This window comes from Diuraphis noxia, unplaced genomic scaffold (assembly GCF_037042655.1).
Source record: "Diuraphis noxia isolate RWA-SAM2 unplaced genomic scaffold, SU_Dnox_SAM2 contig0003, whole genome shotgun sequence".
Lineage (NCBI taxonomy): Eukaryota > Metazoa > Arthropoda > Insecta > Hemiptera > Aphididae > Diuraphis > Diuraphis noxia.
In genome coordinates, this window is record NW_028301713.1 from 63,483,726 (window position 1) to 63,505,052 (window position 21,327).

A 21,327-nucleotide genomic window follows, 5' to 3' on the forward strand; every position below is an offset into this window, starting at 1 on the left:
AGATGAATATTTATGTATTTATAGTGTCTGATCAAGAGACCTGCAGAGTGCCAGAGTGTGGCCCCCGAATGTATGTAGGCCCCGGGACCTACGAGAAACCAGTGCAATTGCATCACTTGTTACTCTACGTGGGCGCCACTGTTGATATATAGATAACTTGGTGTAACCTTGAATCACATTTTCGGGGTATAAGATCGGACAAACATATTTTAACAGGAAAAAAATCGATAATGTCAAATGTTTATTTATATAAATATATACTACCTAGTCTATATTTAGCTCAAAAAGAGTGAAAATGATTATCAAATAAATACCTACATATTTATTATTACATTTTAAAATATAAAATATATCTTTAAAATCCTCGAATATTTATATGGCTTACGATGTAGGTATGTAATATATAATTTTTATACTTTTCGAGTTTACTAAACAAACATAACAAACAATAAACATTGTATAAATAATAAGTAGGTGCGAGGTAGTTAGGTATTTAAGCTTTTAGTTAAGTAGTTAGGTAGATACCATTCATATTGAAATAATTGTATGTAAGAAAATCGGCAATACATTTATGAATAGGAGTATAGGACATAGCCACATAACACATAAGTAAATAAAAAATGTGTAAGTTAGATCTAATATACCTGTTCTGTTGTTCAAAGTTTTGTTACTTTTTTAGAATCTTATAACCTGCGGCCTGTACTTATTTTTAATTAACATACTATGATGATACACCATACCTAACCTAAGGAAATTATTAAAAATAATATTATTTAGCAGCATTTTGAATGCACGATGTCAACAACGAACGGTGGACAAAATTTGGATTGGCTATATTAGCTATATTAACGCTATATAGATACCAGCATAATGTCAAATATGGACTGTAGATATTCCACTGCATTCTAAGTGTTAAAAATTAATTTTTGAAGTACTTACTAACTAAAACCTGTTCTGTTTTATTTAATTTCATTCAAAAAAATTACATATATTTTTTTTGTGTCTGATCATTTAGACGATTATTATTGATATTAGTTAAAAATTGATGAAGCCCATGTAGGTGCATATAAATCGGTCCACACCATCTTAGCTCCTTTATGACTGAACTTCTCTAATTTCTGGTTAAAACAGTGTTACAGCTCCTATAATTATTTTATGCACAATGATGAGTGAATTGGGAAGCTAAGAAGCTTGCTTCAAGCCACTAATTTATTCTTTTATATACTACTTATATACTTATTCTTTTTGTACTTTATCCGTAACATATTACAGTGAAAACTCTTTATAACGAAACTCGTTACAACGAAAAACTCTATATTTCGTAAATAAAATTAAGTTAACTTATAATGGTTGGTTTGATTTAAAACCTATTAAGTACTCTCTATTACGAAAATTCTCAATAACAAAATAAATCACATGGTCCCTTCAGATTCATTATAGAGAGTTTTCACTGTAATATGTTACGGATAAAGTACAAAAACGGTTAGTGACGTTAGTGTACACATTACCCGGGTAATGTGAACATCATCCATATCGACCATATGAACAGTGTAATGTATACATTATCTGCCTTAAATATTATGTAGTATTCAATCAATTTATACATTAACGGTATTCCGGTGTGCTGTAGATAAAGTATTCGTATAACTATAATCGTAAACTTATAACGCCGGTACAATATGACCAACGCATCAAACACTTAAAATTGAATAGATTATACAGTCTTTCTATAGTAGCCATCGTGATAGGCCCCATTTTTCATTAGCTGTACAAATCGAAGTCCCTCTGAGGCTCTGACCATGATTTACAGTTATTTGTTTTCATCCATGTTATCAACATATTTTGTATGTCTTGGTTTGCTCTTCGACACTACCTTATTGTGACTGGCTGCGGCGTGGCTTTCCGTGAACGATTTTCAGTGTGTCCCTGAATCTCTTTTCTATGGTCCCACATTTCTTTTAAGTCTGCTATTATATTATTTACAAACTCGCGGCCATTATCAGACTGTAATATCATCGGAGCTCCGAAAATATAAAATAGGTATGTCGATAAGATGTTTTGCAACTTCTTCTGCTCTCTTTGTTTTTAAGGGTCTTAATTATTGAACGAATTTAGTTAGGTGATCCTGATATACCATATAAACCGGAACTCTCCATTTCCCTGCGACTGCATATCAATCAGGTCCACTTGACACCTACTATTTATTTCCGAAAACACAATTGGTTTATATATATATATCCTTGTTTATAGATTTTTGTTGAGATTGACACGATTAGTAGTAAAGAAAATAAATAGACAACGCTTTTTGTAGTGTCTTTTTTTATACTTTTTTTTAACTTCAGCAGTCATGCGGTGTTTTCCACCATGCCCAATGCTCAAATGTATATCGTGTAGCACATCATAGATATTTTCATTAGTAACATAGCAGGTACCAAATGTTTGTATTACCTTCCAACAACGGCAATATTAATTTCTTTTTCTCCAATAATAATGAGGTCGTATATATTTTCAAAATTCGATGTGCCTTATTAATTTTTATTCCACTTGATCCCACATTTTTAATTTCCGAAATTATTTCGTTATACTTAACTGCCGATAAATAAACTGAATTATTATTTTTTTCATTGACTATTTTATAAAAACATATAACATTTTTCGCGTGAAGTCATTTTAAAAACCTATTATATGTACGACGAACTAGCACTGTACTAAATATTATTCCGTGTGTTTCTTCATAAACATATTTTATCGTATACATTTTATCTAAATACTTTACGTTTACCCACTCAGTCGTAGATAATGTGAAAAATACCCGAGTAATGTACCAAATAAACGTTTTATAAATATTATTTTTACTTTATTCAATATAGGTACAGGTAATGCACACATTACCTGGATAATGTGAACACTAGCTATATTTTGCACTTTACCCTTAACATATGTACTACTTTTGTATCATTATATATTATATATAAGCAGAAATAAAATATAATTCTGTAACTTTTTTTTCATTATAAAATTGTAATTTTGCAGCTAATTTTATTTTATTTTACAAAACATAAATAGGTTCTTTCAAAAAACAATTAATAGATAATTTATGATTTATGTAGGATATTTAATATAAACAGACCGAAAGAGGTGCTGCTATTCGGTTGCGAGATACCTATTATAGCTACTATATACAGGGTGATTCTTTTATCAAACAGCGCTCATTATTTCAAAAACTATTGACTTTTTTCAAATTTTTAAATCCATCTTGTTCTAGAACTATATATTTTTTTAAATATTTTCACCCTTATATTTATCAGGTAAACCATTATCAACTTTTGATTTTCAAATGACAACCTGTACTTGAAATTTCATAAACTAAAAAGGTTATTTTTTCAATGAATTTTATGTTTAAATTTTCATTTTTCGTTAATCCGTTTACAAGATATAGCCTCCCAAAGTTGGGTGGTTTTTGTGTGTATATTAGGTGGTATTTACACACAAACATCATAATATGAGTGTTGTTTGATAAAAGAATCACTCTGTATAAACATTTTATGAAGGTAGAACGAAAAATTAGGAATAAATAGTATATAGTGAATAATATATGTACTATATTCATCAATATGCACCATATAAGATCAATGATATTTAAATAACCTTTCACGATTTATACTTGTGAAATTGGTTTCTCCTGAGCTCTATTCAAATTAAGTACCACTGAATCTGATATTTCATGACTAATATAGTTCTCATTGAAAATTTGTTATTTAATTTATGTCTTATTTAATAAAACTAATAAATTAGTATAGGTAAATAAATCAAAATTATATTGCAATAAGTTACTAACGTCTAACTTATTATTCAAAATAAATGTACTTAACTATGTGAAATTTAGATAGTTTGAGACATCCTCTTGTATACACTTTGTATTGGTGATAATGCAATTTTAGTCTCAATTTCAATTTTAATTATTCTAGTTGATTATACAAAATATGGAATATAATGTTGGTGTTAATAGTAATGATAACAACAAAATATAAAAAAGAACCAATCATTGTATTTTATTACATCAACAAAGTACTTCTTTAAGTACTACAATACTGTGAAACAAATTTTAAATTTCCTTTTCATAGTATATGGTTTAACAGCTATTACATAGAAAATGTACCCAAAGTAAATGCGCTATGACAAAAAAAAAAAAAAAAAATACATGCTTTTATTTATGAATATTATACGCCAATTATATTAAAATAATAATAACTAAAGGTCAAAAAAAATTAATAATAATAATAACAAAAGGAAAAAAAATCATATATACAATAATTTAACAAATTTAGCTAAAACAATAAGGGAATTAGGAAGTTCTTTGATTAAAAAACAAAATATGAACATAAACGATGAAATAAAAGCATTGATTATACATAGTTAATAGTTTATGTATAATAAATGATAGTGACCAAAAAAAAATTTTATTTACAATTTATTTTACCTTAGTACAATTCTTTAAATAATAATCATTGTAAACATACATTATTATTATTATTAATTATATGGTAACAAACATCATAATATTATATTTATGATGAGATTTGCTAAAAAAAATTTACATAAATGAAGGCACAAGAAATTGCATTTTGCCGTTTGACCCAAGTTTACTCTTTGATACGTACGTACAAAAAAAAAAAAAAAAAATACAAGACAAATAATAACATTTATTAAATTATAAATTAAACTTGGTCTGTTGACTAGCTTAACAAATCAGATTAAATTTTCCATTTGAAAAATAAAACAATGATTATTACTTTGATCTAGGAATTGTAATATTAGTTTTCCAATAAGTTATACATGGGTAAACATAGTATATTTTTACAGTATTTAAAGACAAGTAGTTTCATAAAACATTATAAGACACATTCTGTAATCGGATACATGTCTATGTAAAAATTATAATTTTTTTATTTTTTATTTTTACACTTTTTTTAATAAAAATTTACTTTTAGTATATACATTGTTAAGACTTGAAATGTCTTTATCACAAAGTCTAGTAGAAAAAATCCCTGTCAGTCAATTATCACGTATGGTAGTATGACAAGCGGTTCACCAGTATCGTTTGCCCTAGTTAAGACCTCATGCCACTCTTTAAACGTTTCACTGTTTTCCCAGTTACCAGTAACACCTTCTATTTGAGCTCCGTCCACCAAATCAGTAGGTGACAGAGGGGGCCGTGGAGGTGATGGTGGAGGAGAACTCCAGTCTATGGCTTCTAAGTCCAAAGGAGGTAATCTATTATATATTTCCTGTATTTGACGGTCGATGTCTGCAACTTTAGGTCGACTAGGTTTATCAACTTTTGTTATAGACGGTTCGTCCTGGAACTCTTGTACAGGTATTAGTGGTTTTTCCTCCAACTGATAATTTTCATCATCCTTTCGCAATGATGCAATTATTTCTTGGGTGGTTTTTAATTTACTGGCACCAACGCTCACCATTCTTTCCAAATCCACAGGATTGGTAGGTTTTATCCCCAGTTTTGAAGAATTTTTGCCCCCTTTTTTACGCCCACGTTTTTTTGGACCCTGTGGTTCTAAAATAGGATCAGGTTCTGGACTGGGCTCATTAACAGGACTAGGTACTGATTCTGGTGTTTTTTCAACTGGTGGTGACTTGATGGTTGAGTTCAGAGAAGGCATTCCATTTAATTTTGGTTTCTGTATAATACAAATAATAATAATATTACAAACATATTGAAGTATAAATTTAATAAGACAAGTTTCATACTTTGAGAGGAGCTGTATATTGATCAGGTGAAGTCATAGGTCTTTTACTATGGTTGCTAAGCATGCCATTGGGCTGTGAGGAAGGAAGCTTAGCCTGTTGTATGACTTGAGCACTATTTATCATTAGGTTACGCCATCTCTGTACAAGCTCCTTTGCACGTTTGGCCAACTGTTTGTCCACAGTTTTACGTCGTAATTCATTAACCATTTTACCAATACGAGTTGCCTAATAAACATATCATAAATATTATATATAGTAAATTTATAAACTAAAAGATGATAAATAATATCTACAATAATAATAAAATCACACAATTTAAATTTGAACATATTATATAATACTAATTTAAGTATTCAAATATTTTTAAACAAGAAAAATTGTAAATGTATAGAAATAATCTTGTTCAATTATAATTAATTTTTTTGTTTTAATTTATTACATGAATAATAACAATGTATTCTATGAAATGTATTCAAAGTTTTGAAAAATAAAATTATAATTAAAGGACCCCAAGGTTTTTTAATCTTATAATATTGTAATTTGAGATATGTGTATATAAGCTGAAAAATGGTATTTTATAACTCATAAAAATAAAAACATTTACCTCGAGCACCTCCGTGGTAACCGGTAGTTGTTCAAGGGTTGAAATAACCTCGAACACTGTAGACATGTCGGTAACCTGGAGCAATACACAATTTAAAAATATTTTATTAAAACATATAATACACATGGTACATTATTATACACAATTTTATTTATGATGAAATGTTGGCTGAGTAGAACTTGTTTTTTTTATGAAACAAGTAGCACTTCATTTTGGAACTTTAAAAACACATCAAGAGGATAAAAAATATAACACCATACCCAAGTTATACTAATATTACACCAATAAAGAGAATTTGAATACGCAAAATATTGTTAAGAATATCAAGAAAAATTCTTCATCTGGTAACTTATATCTTTAGACAACAAAGATTTCTATAAAGATACCAAAATATATAAAAAACAACTTTATCTTGGTTATATAAAATCACAATTAAATGTTTATCTATATATTTTATAGAATTGTACAAAATATCTTCTAATAAAATAAAATTAATTTTTAAATCCTTATCCTTGTAAGGAAGGAAACATATAATACTATATATTTATAATATTGAATAATCTTTTTATTAAGATTAAATTAATATTTACAAGGAACCATCAAAATTTAATATATTGTTATAACTTAATTATAACATACTTATTTGTACATAATATATTTAATAATTTGATACTCAAATGTTAGAATATAGGTACAGCAGTTATAAATTGAAACCAACAAACGGTGATTAATTATATCTTAGTTTGCAATATTGTAGAAAACAGAACAAAAAAGATAAAAAGGAAATGGTCACAACAATTTTTATTATTGACAATTTAGGTTATGTATATTTTTTCAAAAACACATGATACAAAAACATTATTATAAAATGTAACTAAATTGAAACTTAATTTCATTAAATAACACATATTAAGAATAACAAGTCTTTACATTTATAGTATTACAAATTGTTTTAAACCTTTTTAATACTTTTAAGGTTAATTATAATTTCAAAAAAAAAAATATAATTCAAATAATATTTTTTTACAACAATTTTGGCAAAATATCAACTATAGATAATCAAATAGAAAGGTTATTAAGGTTATGATCTTAAGATCCAAGACTAAAGATAGCAACAAATTAATTTAAAAATATGCATAGATTGAAAATGACTTAATTAAACGTGTGGCAGTAATTTTAATTTTATTTCAGAGAAATAACCGTAATCATTAATGCATTTATAAATATTAAGGCATTTAATATTTTAATATGTTAACACTTATATCATCTTAACCCTTAGGTACAAAATAAATTAAAATTAAGCCAGTTCTAAAATAATCAATTTAATTAATTGCCTTATTTTATTTCTATTACAAATTAATTAGAAGTTCTTTAATGTTCTATTAAAACATATTGGAAATTTCAGTTACCAGAAAATCTGTTTAAACTATTAGTCAAATTATTCTGTTTCCTTGACCTAAAATGAAATAGTTAGGTATACGAAAATAAAAATAAGTAGATAGGGTGAAAAAAATCGTTTATTACTCATGATCTTAAGTACCTATTTACGTTTAAATTCGACAATAATTGTGACTGGAATCGGGAGTTGATAGTACCAATTAATAATAACAAAAAGAACAATAAAGCGAATAATTTGGAAAATCAATCATTTCATGGCGGCAACAAAAGTAAATAATTTACATTGAGAATATACGAAGCGCGTGTCGTTAAGGTTGTTGTTAAAAATTATATCGACATATTGAGCAGGGGAGTAATATTTTTAACGAAATCAACGGTAGTGGAGACGAAAATTATAATAGTAAAATGTACGGGATGACCAAGGCGTTAGACATTAGCATTTAGCACTAAGTGCTGTCAAGAGTACAGGGGAACGTTTGAGAAAATTGTCGTTTCCGGGGCGGTGCGGTAACATGGTGGTAGCCACGGCCTCGGCATATTTACGAAACGCGTGCACATTTTCCCAGGCATTTTCCTAGGCAACGGCCCTCGTAGTCGATCAAACACGCAGGGCCAATCGGAAACGATCGAAAACAAAAATAATAAAAATCTAGAAACGATTAAATGTATACCGAGGGTCTCTACGAGAATTACAATCACGTTGTACTGCAAGAGGAAATGGGGTGTTTCATGATCACCTATTAGTTTAAAAAATGAAAAATATAAAAATACAGAAGTCAGTCAGGGGCCAACAGCTGCTAACGGGAGATATATGTTATATAATATTATCATTATTGTAAAGTGGAACAAGACGCTCGGACGCGATCGCGAATAATGCAAAGCAAACGAACGAAAAATCGCAGAAAGCAGAATGACGCGTACGAGAAAGGAACGCCGTGGAGCGCGCGTGCGCACTGCCGACGTTTCGTAGGCCACGGCCAGACCGGACGAAATGTCATCAGTGTGGCGCGGCAGCGTACGGTACGTCCGCCGTCGTCGACAACCTATTTTCGGCCATTGTACACACGACAAACGCACCGTCGGCCCCGCGCGCCACGACCGTACAACATACACGCACACACGCGCTCGCGCATTTACACACACACATAACCTCACAGACGTACGGCGCGCGGCGCGCCACACGGCCGTGGCCGTCAGTCGGCGGCGGAAAATCGGTTTACGTTTTACGCACACGCACACGCGCCGGCGGACGGACGACGGCAGTCGGCAGGGGTCCTGGTGGCCGCGCGCCAGTCGTCGACGGACGTAATATCGCGGACGGACGACAACGGGGGAAACCGGAGACGTCGACAGCGATGGATGGTCCGCTGTCGATCGCACTCGCGTTTTCTCTCGTCGTCGGAAGACCGCGATAAACAATAATTTTATCAATAATAAGTAATAACGGCAACGACGATGATCGGAACGCGCCACCGAGTAAACCACGGAAAAAGACAATCACGAACGGTACTCGTAACAACATGTAAATATCATGTTTCAATAATAATAATTAAAAAATTAAAAGTTAAAAATTATAAAATAATAAGGGAGTTTGTAAAAATAATATAGTCTTACATTGTATTCATCGTCCAATGCGCTCAATAACCTATGTTTTATGTCGAAAAAAGTCTTCTGCATGAGGCCCTATTCGGTCTCAGTTCGGAGAGCACGTCGGCCCACATCAGCACGCACAGCACAACTTACAGTGATGGCGGACGTGCACTGAGGGCCGCCGCTGGCTCCCGAGCCGCAGTAACGGCGATTGGCGGCGGTCGGCACACGAAAGCAACCAGGCTACGCAGACGGCACGGCCCGACGGCGAGCGACGCAGTACGACAGTGGCCGATTCACTGATCAGGTGTTGCCGCGCCCGCAGCACAAACCGATCCACAACGTTCAATCCGTAGCGCCTTGTACCGTGGTCTACCCGTAAACCTTTCAGAACGTTCTAAGGTTGACGATTCGAAACGAAACACGTAGTCGAAAATTCTCTTGCCGGTTTCCGAAAAATGTTGAAAAACAGATTGCTTCCTTCAGCAAGTTGGCAATGACGCCTTGTCTAACCACGGCAGCAGGCTGATAAAGTAAAATTTTTATCAAAACAGTATCAACACGATGTAACCATAATAATAATATATAAGATATAACAATAACAATTGAACGACGGCCGACAGTCCCAACCACCCAACAACTCCCAACTCCCAGTCCCAAGTAGTCGTGGAAACGTGGAATATAATTATGTTAATATTCTTTATATAAATATTATTTATTGTGTAATATGCATTATGATATTGCTTTTTTAGTGACGATGGTAAACGTACGATCGGCGACTGTGTGTTTCGGAGGTGTTGGTTCTCAAAAGTTAACAGTCTCACGTACCATCCGTGCACGTGGTTTTTTTTTGATCAATTTTCAGCTTTTATACCATGGTGGCTATAAAATAAATAATAGCTATTAACCTGAAATTAGTCAATACAAATTCGATAAATTAACTAATTCTTGTTTACTTAATCGATTTATGTTTGTTATCCGGTTTTTAATGTATCTATACAAAATTTATAAATGTGTTTCTTTTTATTTGGATAAACTTTCCAAAGGTAATAGTAAAGTATATATTATTATGATGTTGTGTATGTTCTACACAAAAATCATTGACCTGCTTTCCCTATAAATCGGTTGGTATTATTACCAAAGGCTAATAATTTCGAAAAATGTTTTCTTAATTCAACTTTAGGATTTTACAATAATTAACTACATACCTCTACCTAATATAATACATTTCAATATTTCATTCGTGGTTTCGTGCATAAGCCTCGTTTTAAGAGCCACGTAGACAAATATCAATTAATTTTACATATTATGTATAAATATAATAATACTAATTGTATTATAGATGTGTACTGTTGAAAAAGAAGTTTCAGTATGAATTAATCTGAATAAGAATAACGAATTTTGTTTCTAGGCAATTGTAAAACTTTGTTCTGAACTAGGAACATATGTTTCTGACATTGTCGTCAACAAATATTTATATTACCGCATACCGCTCATGACTGGAAATCGAATTCGAAAACACGTGTTTCCGATAAATGTTTCTTCGGTCTGGACGGATTTTAATGTATTTGATTAAATTATATCATTGAAAAAAATGGTGATCTTATAATAGTATTTATTTTTTTAAATTCGCATATCGAATTCTCACTTAGAAATATTTTTATTTTAAATAATATTAAAATGTTAATTTATTATGCTTAATATATCAGGTATTCAGATACTTATTACTTAAACTGAGTCGAACAGTTTTTACTTGGAAAATACACTTATAATGTAATGTGGGTCGGTAGGTACATTTTCCCACAGTTTTAATGTTATTTTTTATTCCTTTTGGCTTTTACTGTAAACATCTTAGAATTTAAAACATGTAATATCAATTTTTCATATTTAAATGATTTTGTTAGGAATGTTTATTCTTTATAATACAGTTTTATGCATATAAATATGATTTTTTGCAATATAAGTGTTATAATCAATATTATTTATTTTTCCCCCAAATATATTTTAAATGCAAGTTACTTTTTTTATTATTTATAAATTATAATATTGCATTCAGTCATGGCCAGTGACTACTTAGTACTTAGAAATTAGTATCGAACTAGCTCGCTCAGGCCCCTCATAATTTCCGCCCATAGGCAACTTGTACAGTTGTACTTATACAATTATACAAACCATCGGATCATGAAAGGAAGTATACATATGTCAACCTTTTTATTTACTATAGGCTAACTCTATTGGTTGCTCGATCAATCCGTATATATTAGTAGACAACTATAGTATGCACCGATTTATTCATATGAATCTGTAGGTAATATATGGATATTTTATATTTATCATATTTTTCATATTATATACATTTGTGCAGGTTAACACCTTACACCCACATAATACATATTGTGTTGTAACCGTATTACAAATGTAAATTATAGCGGGTGGCTACTAGTTTCGTCCCGCGGTAAAAATTTCTTCTGAATTGCAGCCCGGGTTTTTTGGGGATGCATACGAATTGCGGCCCGAGTTTTTTTGAGTAACATATGAATTGCGTCCCGGAATTTAAAATTAAATTAATTATATGTATGTAATTATATTTTATTATGTTATAATATGTATGCATTTATGCATTGATTTTCATTAAAATGTTGAAAAATATGCAAACAAAAATGCATGTTAATTAAATTTATTTAGTTTAAAAATGACAAATATATATAATTCATTAAATGAGTAATATGGACAAAAAAATGTATTATATATCTATTTGAAATAATTGATGTATACCTAATGTACTTATTTAGCTACCTATGTATTTAGTATAAAGTAGGATGTTGCATTTTGAACCTTCACTTATCTAAATAAAAAGTAATGAACAAAAATAAATTTAGTAAATTTTTATAATATTTTAAAGTTACCTGAAGAGTTACAGTTGACTACTAAAGACTTGGATAAATGTTCAGTAAGTCATCGGTTTTCAGTGAATATATTCTTAAATCGAGAAAAACTTCGTTCTACATCCGTTGAAGATATCAGGATGTACTTATAAAGTATACCAAGTCACTGCATGAAAGGTCTTTCGGTTAAAATTAAATTATCTAGAATTTAAAAAAACCCGGGCCGCAACTCGTCTGTACCCAAAATAAACTCGGGCCGCAATTCGGATTAGACCTTTTTTCGTAGATACCTATTTTCGGGACGCAACTGCCAACTAGTATGCAGACTGCAGACATCATAGCAAGAACAGTTTTTCGCGGGAAAGAACCAAGAAAGCTACTCTTAAATTTTCACACTAGTAACTCACAACGAGAAGAACATATTTTACTATACAACATTATTTTTTCGTATTTGTGTTAACGAAAAAATAAAAGCAACATTGCACGGTTAATATTATTCTCTTTATTGTGTGCAAATTCTGTTTTCTACTTATGACTTTGGCAGTTTAGTTAAAATCCTTCTCGATTTATTCTTCCCCACGCATAACCGTTTTTATTATGGTTACTATAGATATAGACATACTATAGTTAATAAACAATAGGAAAAATAATGAAAAACCAGAACTTGATGAATTTATTATGTAACAGTAACAGTTTAATCCAGTAACGTCATTTGGGGATGAGATGACTGGGTAGGCATCTTGTCTGTTGTCTGATTTTAAAAACAGCCAAATGTGAAATGGGTCGGTGCCTGATGGTTATTTCCATTTAACCATTGTTTATTATATTTTATTACCCCAAAAATATGCCTATTTTTATAATATTTGGAGAAAATATGATATTGTGTACCTACTAATAAAAGTTATTGTGGCATTGATAAATTGGTAATTAGTTGTTAATAGTCGGAATGTATTTATATTCAGACGCATGGTAAGACGTGCATGCAGGTTTGTAAGTATGTGTGAGTGTGTCTGTTTGTGAAGGAAAAGAAATATTATTATAATATAGTTAATAGTTATCAATAAATTAATATCATAATCTCATAATAGAGTTAAAATCTAAAATTATTACAAATTCTAAAAACAACAACCGATAAGGCACTCAAGTTTATTATTGATTTTTTAATTCAGATTTCTCATAAATTACTGACAGTGATGGTGTGCGGTGCATACTATTCTCTATTGTATTATAATTATAAAAGGATTAAATTTTTCGGTGTATTCCATTAGTTGCTTTAATATTGAAAACTATCTTAAAAAAAATTGGTGGTACAGTTAAAAACAAACAATTCAAAAAAAATTAAGCTTGGGAAAATCGATAAAAAATTGCGAATTTCTAAAATGTTTAAAAAGCTGACAGAACTTGAACCAGTATGTAAGCAATTAATTATAACTTAAAATAATATTATTTTACAGGGCTTTAATTTGTATCTACAATTTATTGTTTTTATGAAATATCTGTTAGGTACCTCAGATTCGCAAATTATGTTGTTATCATAGTAAAATATTTAAATTTTAAAATATGTGAGTTAGGATCTGTAAATTTGGTAAAATGCAAGTAAATGCTTGCGAGGGAAACCACTAGTTTTATTTAGTAATCCAATTGCGATGGTCAAAATTGCTGACCTCTTTTGGCTCTTTTATAGAACATTGAAATGATGTCAATATGTCATTGGTTTAATAAATTTTCTGAACTTCCGAACTTGCTTTAAATTATGATATAATGAGTTAATGAGTTTCTATATTATTATATTTATAAAATTATAAATGTATATAGCATAATATACTTGGTAGTTACTAGTTAGTGATTAGCTTAACACTTTCCGAATAATACCGTTTTCGCTTATTTTAGTATACAATTGATTTATAAAATTTAAATGAATTAACAAAATTAACACTCATTATAAATTATTTCATTTGTCCACTTTTTTTTGTAATAAGATTTTAATTTTTCCAAACAAAAATCAAACGTAATAATAATTTAGCCACTATATAACAATTATTGTTATCTTATCATTCAGACAATTTTTAATTATAGAAATATAAAATATTTCATGAATAATAAACCATATAATTTTGTATTTTTGTATACCAACATAATAATATAAGTAGTTAAATCCACTCATTAAAATATCTTATATAATAGATTTAATCTATTCTGTGGTCAAACTATAAACCATTTAATACCATAGTAATGTATGATACATAGACATATCGACTGTTTAGAGGCTAATTGGCGTAAGCACCATAAACCAAATTGTGCAGGAGAGCTCAAAAACCATTTAAGGGAGTTTACGTTGTCTTACATTTATAAACCGTTATTTTATTGTTGTAACTATACCAAATTCTTGTATAATAATAATACTTAAAAAAATTATTCTTAATTTTAATTTAAGTTTTGTCACTTGCGACCCATTTTTAAAAAAAAGGCGCTTACGCCAAATTATTTAATTTCAATTTTTTTTAAATAAAATAGTTCATAACAAAACTATTACGTCATGTAACAATATTTGTGATCAATACTAAGCAAATAATTGTTGTATCAAAATAGTACTTAAAACGTGGTAATACATGTTTTCAATTATTATTATTTCAAAACACCGTACTAGTCGTAATCACCATTAATTCACCAATAACGTTATCATATAAACGCGCGGGAAAACGTGTAAAACGTCGTAAGCAACAATAATGTCACATACGGCATTTCACATTTTTTCGAATGTCACTTACATCAATTTGACGGTGCTTACGACTTTGGTATCTATAACCATTAACAATTTTTGTCGCTTACGAAAAACACTTAAACATCAATAAAATTAATTGTATTCACGGTCTTAACTCTTATATAAGACCGTGATTGTATTCAATATATCAGTATCAGTCAGCGTTATCTATGCGTCGAAATATCGTTTACGCTAAAATGAATTTTGAGATATAGGTCACTTACGCCAAAATAATTACTGAATAAATACTGTTCTATGCTTACGCCAAAATAATAGCCTTCTAATCATTGATATAATATTAACATTATTTATATTATTAATTCTATGACACGGTTATAGTGATAGATAACAGTGGTCTATGGTATAATATAATATAATTAATAATTATTGTATTTTGATGAGATGTTTTTAAAACATAGAAGAATATATTATTATTATAATCGTGGTGATAAGTGATAAACTGATAACACAATATCATTTATCATTATTCATTTCACAATGTTGTGAATTCGTAATATTTGTCTTATACTGTTATTGATCATAGGTAATTGAGGAAAATATGTTATTTCTGTACATTCACAGTGAGATATTGTGCAAATTGATGTCAATACGCCAACAAATAATAATTATAAAATGAATTTATAGGTCATATTATAGTATAACATGGCCGGACGTATAGCTTCAGCCTCCATCAGGGCAGTAGTTGGAAGCAAAAAACCTATTAAGGCTGCTCTCACCTTGGTCAGTATAAGATCAAACACAATCGTTTCAAACAATTATATAGTGTATTATTTATTGTTGCAGACACCATCGGCCGTTGATCAACTGAAAAAGATACTGTCCGGAAAATCAGATTGTGTTAGTTATGCATTTATGTGCTTATACATTTATTGTTATTTTTAATTTTCCTATTTAAAGTTGTTAAAATATTGCAGATTGGTCTTAAAATCGGTGTTAAACAACGGGGATGCAATGGTCTAAGTTACACGCTAGATTATGCCAACGAAAAACATAAATTAGATGAAGAAGTTGTACAAGATGGTAAATAATTAAATAAATAAATCATAACAATATAGGTATTGGTAAGATTGATAAAAATGTATCCTATTAACTTTAGTATACTGTTTATATTGTTTATATTGGTCATAAGTTAATCAATTTATACACTTCAAATAACCATCTACACAATATCTTCTATGGGTAATTTTTTTTTATTATTTTAGGAATCCATGTGTTTATTGATAGAAAAGCTCAGTTAACATTGCTCGGGACTGAAATGGACTTTGTTCAAACCAAATTGTCTTCAGAATTTGTGTTTTATAATCCGAACATTAAAGGAACTTGTGGATGTGGTGAAAGTTTTAATATTTAAACTTAAAAAGTGAGTTGTTGGAAGTATTTTTAAATAAAAAAATTGTTTTTAGTTAAATATATTATATTATCAGTTAAAAAAAATATATAATAGCTATTTCAAATACAAAAGTTGATAAATAATATAATAATTAATATGTATAATGTATATATATATATTAAAAAATGTAAATGATAAATTATTTACTCATGAAATAGACTTTAAATATATTTATCATGATCATTGAGCTTTGTAATAAAAAAAGAATACATATATGATTTATTTTAACTTAAAAACACGAATATATTACTTATAGAACAATAAAATTAATTTAAAAAAAATCACAATTATGATAGTTTGGGTTGTTGTTTTAGTTCAGTGATATTTAGTATTTTTGAAGGAGTTTTATTCTTACGCAATGATTTTTTCTTTTTGTTCAGTAATCCTTCTGTCGGAAATGTTTGATGGGGGTTTTCTAAAAAAAAAAAAAAATGTATTATTAATTAGCAATATTTAAGTTTCAACATTGATTTTAGAATACATGGTTAATCTGTATTATAGACTTGCTTGGAAACTACACTGTCATACCACCTCTCCACAGTTGTAAACGCACCCATTTTATCTATACAATATTTTGGTACCTCTTTATTGACAAAAAATAAATTGGTTGCCTTTTTTGTTGCTGTTCAAGATATCCTAAGTATTCTAAATTTTGCGATTTTTGATTTTCTTTCTTATTCAGAACAACAAAAACTTATAAATTATAACAATCTATACTGTAATAACTAAATAACATGTAGTATGAAAGATAAAATGTTAACTGCAACATGTCTGCAAATTACTCAAGTCAGTTTAGTGTGTGTAAGTCCACACAAAGTAATCATTTTTGGTAGAAATACTGTTTGGATATTTCATGTTCTACCGGATTTTACTGATTGTTTTTTTTTCAAACAAGATCAAATTTGTCTTGTCTGTGCTATGGTTTGTATTAAATTTTGAGGCAAATGACCAATGTGGCGCCACATAAATAATATGGTTTAGATTGCTGACAATTCAAGCGGCTTCACAATAAAATACAAAACTTTGGTTGTAGTCAAACATGTGACAGTCAATGTGATAAAGTATTAGGTTGGTAATTTCAATATTCATTAATCCAACTAATTTTCTGATAAAAATGTATGTTGAATTAAGACTAAAATTTAATTAGGACATAGGACAATAAAGGCATTGATGATAAACTAGTAATTACATTTAAATAACCAGATAATATTACTAATATTTTCTACATTTTTTAAAATATAAATAATAAATATTTTTAGGAAATAATAAGTTTTAATAATTTGTTGTTGTTTTATAAAACAACAATTATAGGTATATAATGTTTTGATCATGTCATATTAGATTTTGTCTGTATTAGATTGGTGGTAATTATTTAGAAGTAAATTGATTTTAGTAATAAGAATTTGGTAAATTTACTAATGAATTTTCCTAAACAATCATATTTCAGTTATTCGCTAAAACATTGCTAATGGCCAGTATTTTATCTAACTTTACACCATCAAATATTGTTTAATTAATTACAGGTTATATTAATTATTATTTATTTATGACTATCTAATATATAAGTTAATTGTATTTTATAAGAGGATATAATATTTAATATTTATGGTTTTCTCCTATGGTACATACAAATTTATAATAATCTAAATTGATTTATTATCAAAGTTAAAAACAAAAACATAATCCTGGTTTTTAGTCAGTTTTGTTTGATATTTTAAACATGAACCAGTAAATAAAATGTAACAATAATTACAAATATTTATTATTTGCTTTTAATTAAATATATCGAATAATAAAAAAAATCTATTTAATACGACTGCTGTGTTGTGTTATTTTAAGTTTGATTTACTATACTACAATAAACAATAGGTACTGGAAGAGTGTTAACTTCTTTATTTATCAAATTATATATTTTTCATAAAATAAAAACCTGTCTTAATTTAGTAATTGATTTAAATATGATACATGTATTATTATACTTAATTGAATAGTTGGATACCTGAAGTATAGGTGTTTTCAGGTGCAATCAAATGATATCGTTCCATATAATGTAAAGTTGAAATAGAATAGTTATTTGGAGATTTGGTAGGCATGGTAGGCTGTGTTGTTGGTACAAAATGTTTATTCAAGTTAACTGAAATAAGATCAAATCAAATTAATAAAATACATTTGTTAAAATTCAATAAAAATATATGTTAATACAATTTAATAACATTAACAAAATAAAATTATAGGAAAAATAAACCTCATATGTTTTTGTGTATTCATAAACCACGTGTTTTTAATGTTTAGCAATTTGATCATTTAAGTTATCTTGCTGTAATGAAGTGAAATTTATAAAATAAGAAATTTTGTTTATTTTGTTTTTTTAGATTAAAATAAGTTTAAACAAGATAAGAGAAGTTACAAGATTGGTATATAGTGAGTGGATGAATAGTCAATACCATTTACTTAGTTAACCATTTCATTTAGAAGCAGTTAACTTCTATTATTGTCAATAACTTATCTATTCTGTTACTATTTGACAATGTGAGTTGTTATTTATTACAATTATTAAAATTGTTGTGTTTATTAAATATAAATGTTTCTTATGACTTCTGAGGAAACACATTGATCATGACTTACATTTTACAGCTTGTTCAGGTGATAGATACTGCATGGCAAGTGCTTGCATCTGTAAGCTGGAATCTATTTTCCTATTTTCTGGTAAAATGAAATGTTTGTATGGTTCAACATTTCTATAAGTCAAAAATAAAATCAGAAGAATTATTTAGTGTTAAAAATGCCATCAGTCAAATCATATGAAGTCTCTGAAGAATAATGTATAATTTACTTTGGTGTAGTTGTTGTTATAGGTTTAACATGTTCTACTGGTTCAACTATATCAGATTTCCGTGCACTTGTATTATCTTCAAGCAAGTTATTTACTTGTCCCTTTTATAAAAACATATATAGTAATAACCATAAATGCAAGAATCATATAATATAAATATTACTATTCTTTTATGAAAAAATTAAATTATATCTGCAACTTACAATGATATTTTTATACATTGTCCACCCAACTTCAATTTTCTTGTCATTTTCTTCTTCACATTCACTTTAATTGGAAAAAAATAATAAATTTTAAATTATTATTAGCTTTACAAATAAATTACCTATTTTCACTATCTTCAGACGATGATTTCATATCTATGTGGATTGATTGTTCTGGAGATATTGGATCTTCAATGACTTGAACATCATTAGCATTTAAATCAAACGATTCATCACTAAGAAAAAAAAAGTACACAATGTAATACATAAATCTTTAACTAAGATAAGTGTAGTAGATAATATAATAGTGGAAAAATAATATTTTTGAATGGGGTAAATACTTTGTAAAACGTGCTGAACGTTGCAAAACATTCTTCATAGTTTTGGCATAATTTTTGTTATAACACAATCTACCACAACAGCATAGTTATTTATCTATGTTATATTTTAGATAAGGATATCTCCAAACATTTTTATTCAACTGCCATATAAAAATTAAGTTTTTCGTAGGCCTAAGTATACACAGCCTGTAGTATGGAGACTCTTATTCTATATTGAATAAAAAATTCACATAATAAACCCTGTGTATGTCCCAAAGCTATACAAATTATTAACATAACATTTATTTCTATCCAAAATGTTTTTTTTTGGGATAGTGTTTATACAAAAATACCAAATATTTATGTATTTATACAGAATATTTAGTATTTAAGTAAAAATGGTTTTCTTATAACTAGCCATAAATTAATAGGTTAGAAACAAATATTATATGTACCTTATAATGGAATATGTCCTTTCCTTTTCTTTATTATTTTCCTTCTCATCATTACTATTATCGCTTCCAGTATTTACTGGATTTTTTGGTTTTTCTTTTGTAATGGATGTGACCTCTGGTTTACCAGAGCATTTTAAATTTTTATTTGATTCATTTTTTTTTTTTATAGTTTCAGTTTTTTTTAAATAGGCCTGTGGCTTTTCTGTATTTTCATTGCTAGTATGTTGTGAAGTACATTCTTTCTGAGTCACATCATTTTTAAACACTTCTGTGGTTTTAGAGTCATTTTCTATTTTACAATGACCATTATCACAGCAATAACATTTATGTTGATTTTGCTGATTAGATAATACTGTGACTAACAATTTTTGTATGGTTTCTAAAAGAAGTTTCATTTGATCATTTTGTAATTGCATCATGCTATAAATATCCTTGACAGTAGGTGTATTTTGACAGGCACATTTGTGATAATCGCTTCCAGCTTTGTAAGAAATTTTGTCAGAAAAGCGACTATAAGGGTTTTGATCACAATCGCTGTATGACGAAGACCCATAATATTGCTTATCGCGTGATTCGTAATAATGAGTTTCTTTATGTACTGGAGGTGAGCGATTTTGACGATTTTTCCATTCATTATACGTTTCATGAGACTTTTGACTGTTTGCATAATATGATGGGTTCCTATTTAATGGTTTTGAAATATTTTCTGACGAATCGAATACGACTGATAATTCTGGAACCTCAGGTTTGGCTGATAATTCCTAAAAACATTAAATTCAAAATTTTAGGGAGGATATAATACATTTTAAATAAACATTCGAAGAGCATTGGAATAGTTTTTATTGTGAAAAAAACATTTACTTGAAACTGAGTGGGTTTAGGCGCCGAACGAGGTTCGAGTTCATCATTACTGGTATTGGAGTACATCATGGCTTTAGATTGAATGGTTACACAACGAGACATTATTTTGTCATTTTGTGATCACAAATTGGTCTTATCAGAAATCCGTTAAAAGTTACTTTATAGCGCTATCTAGGAGTTTACATTTACATAATGAAAATTGAATTTTGTTTTTTCGTGTTACAATATTTATTATCC

At 28.8% G+C, this 21,327-nt stretch overlaps 3 protein-coding genes across 5 annotated transcripts; 1 reads left to right on the forward strand and 2 right to left on the reverse strand.

The window, feature by feature from the left end:
* Nucleotides 1-4,028: 4,028 nt before the first annotated feature.
* LOC107170888 (uncharacterized) lies at nucleotides 4,029-9,585 on the reverse strand. Its single transcript, XM_015521103.2, has 4 exons — nucleotides 9,386-9,585; nucleotides 6,374-6,448; nucleotides 5,770-5,994; nucleotides 4,029-5,699 (listed from the first exon to the last, which is right to left on the reverse strand). The coding sequence occupies exons 1-4, from the start codon at nucleotides 9,446-9,448 to the stop codon at nucleotides 5,052-5,054; spliced, it is 1,011 nt and encodes a 336-aa protein (XP_015376589.1). The 5' UTR covers nucleotides 9,449-9,585; the 3' UTR covers nucleotides 4,029-5,051.
* A 92-nt stretch (nucleotides 9,586-9,677) lies between these two features.
* MagR (Iron-sulfur cluster assembly 1 homolog MagR) lies at nucleotides 9,678-19,012 on the forward strand. 3 transcript variants are annotated; one of them, XM_089222286.1, is made up of 6 exons: nucleotides 9,678-9,894; nucleotides 15,653-15,748; nucleotides 15,812-15,865; nucleotides 15,943-16,048; nucleotides 16,231-16,388; nucleotides 18,791-19,012. In XM_089222286.1, exons 2-5 carry the CDS (start codon nucleotides 15,671-15,673, stop codon nucleotides 16,377-16,379), a joined length of 387 nt encoding a protein of 128 aa, XP_089078412.1. In that variant the 5' UTR covers nucleotides 9,678-9,894; nucleotides 15,653-15,670; the 3' UTR covers nucleotides 16,380-16,388; nucleotides 18,791-19,012. The 3 variants fall into 3 exon arrangements, with proteins under 3 accessions (XP_089078412.1, XP_089078411.1, XP_089078410.1); XM_089222285.1 differs by lacking the exon at nucleotides 9,678-9,894 and adding an exon at nucleotides 15,414-15,551; XM_089222284.1 differs by lacking the exon at nucleotides 9,678-9,894 and adding an exon at nucleotides 15,459-15,588.
* LOC107170885 (uncharacterized) lies at nucleotides 16,637-21,285 on the reverse strand. Its single transcript, XM_089222282.1, has 8 exons — nucleotides 21,091-21,285; nucleotides 20,230-20,990; nucleotides 19,577-19,690; nucleotides 19,455-19,518; nucleotides 19,252-19,352; nucleotides 19,044-19,156; nucleotides 18,418-18,552; nucleotides 16,637-16,833 (listed from the first exon to the last, which is right to left on the reverse strand). The coding sequence occupies exons 1-8, from the start codon at nucleotides 21,190-21,192 to the stop codon at nucleotides 16,706-16,708; spliced, it is 1,518 nt and encodes a 505-aa protein (XP_089078408.1). The 5' UTR covers nucleotides 21,193-21,285; the 3' UTR covers nucleotides 16,637-16,705.
* Nucleotides 21,286-21,327: the final 42 nt, after the last annotated feature.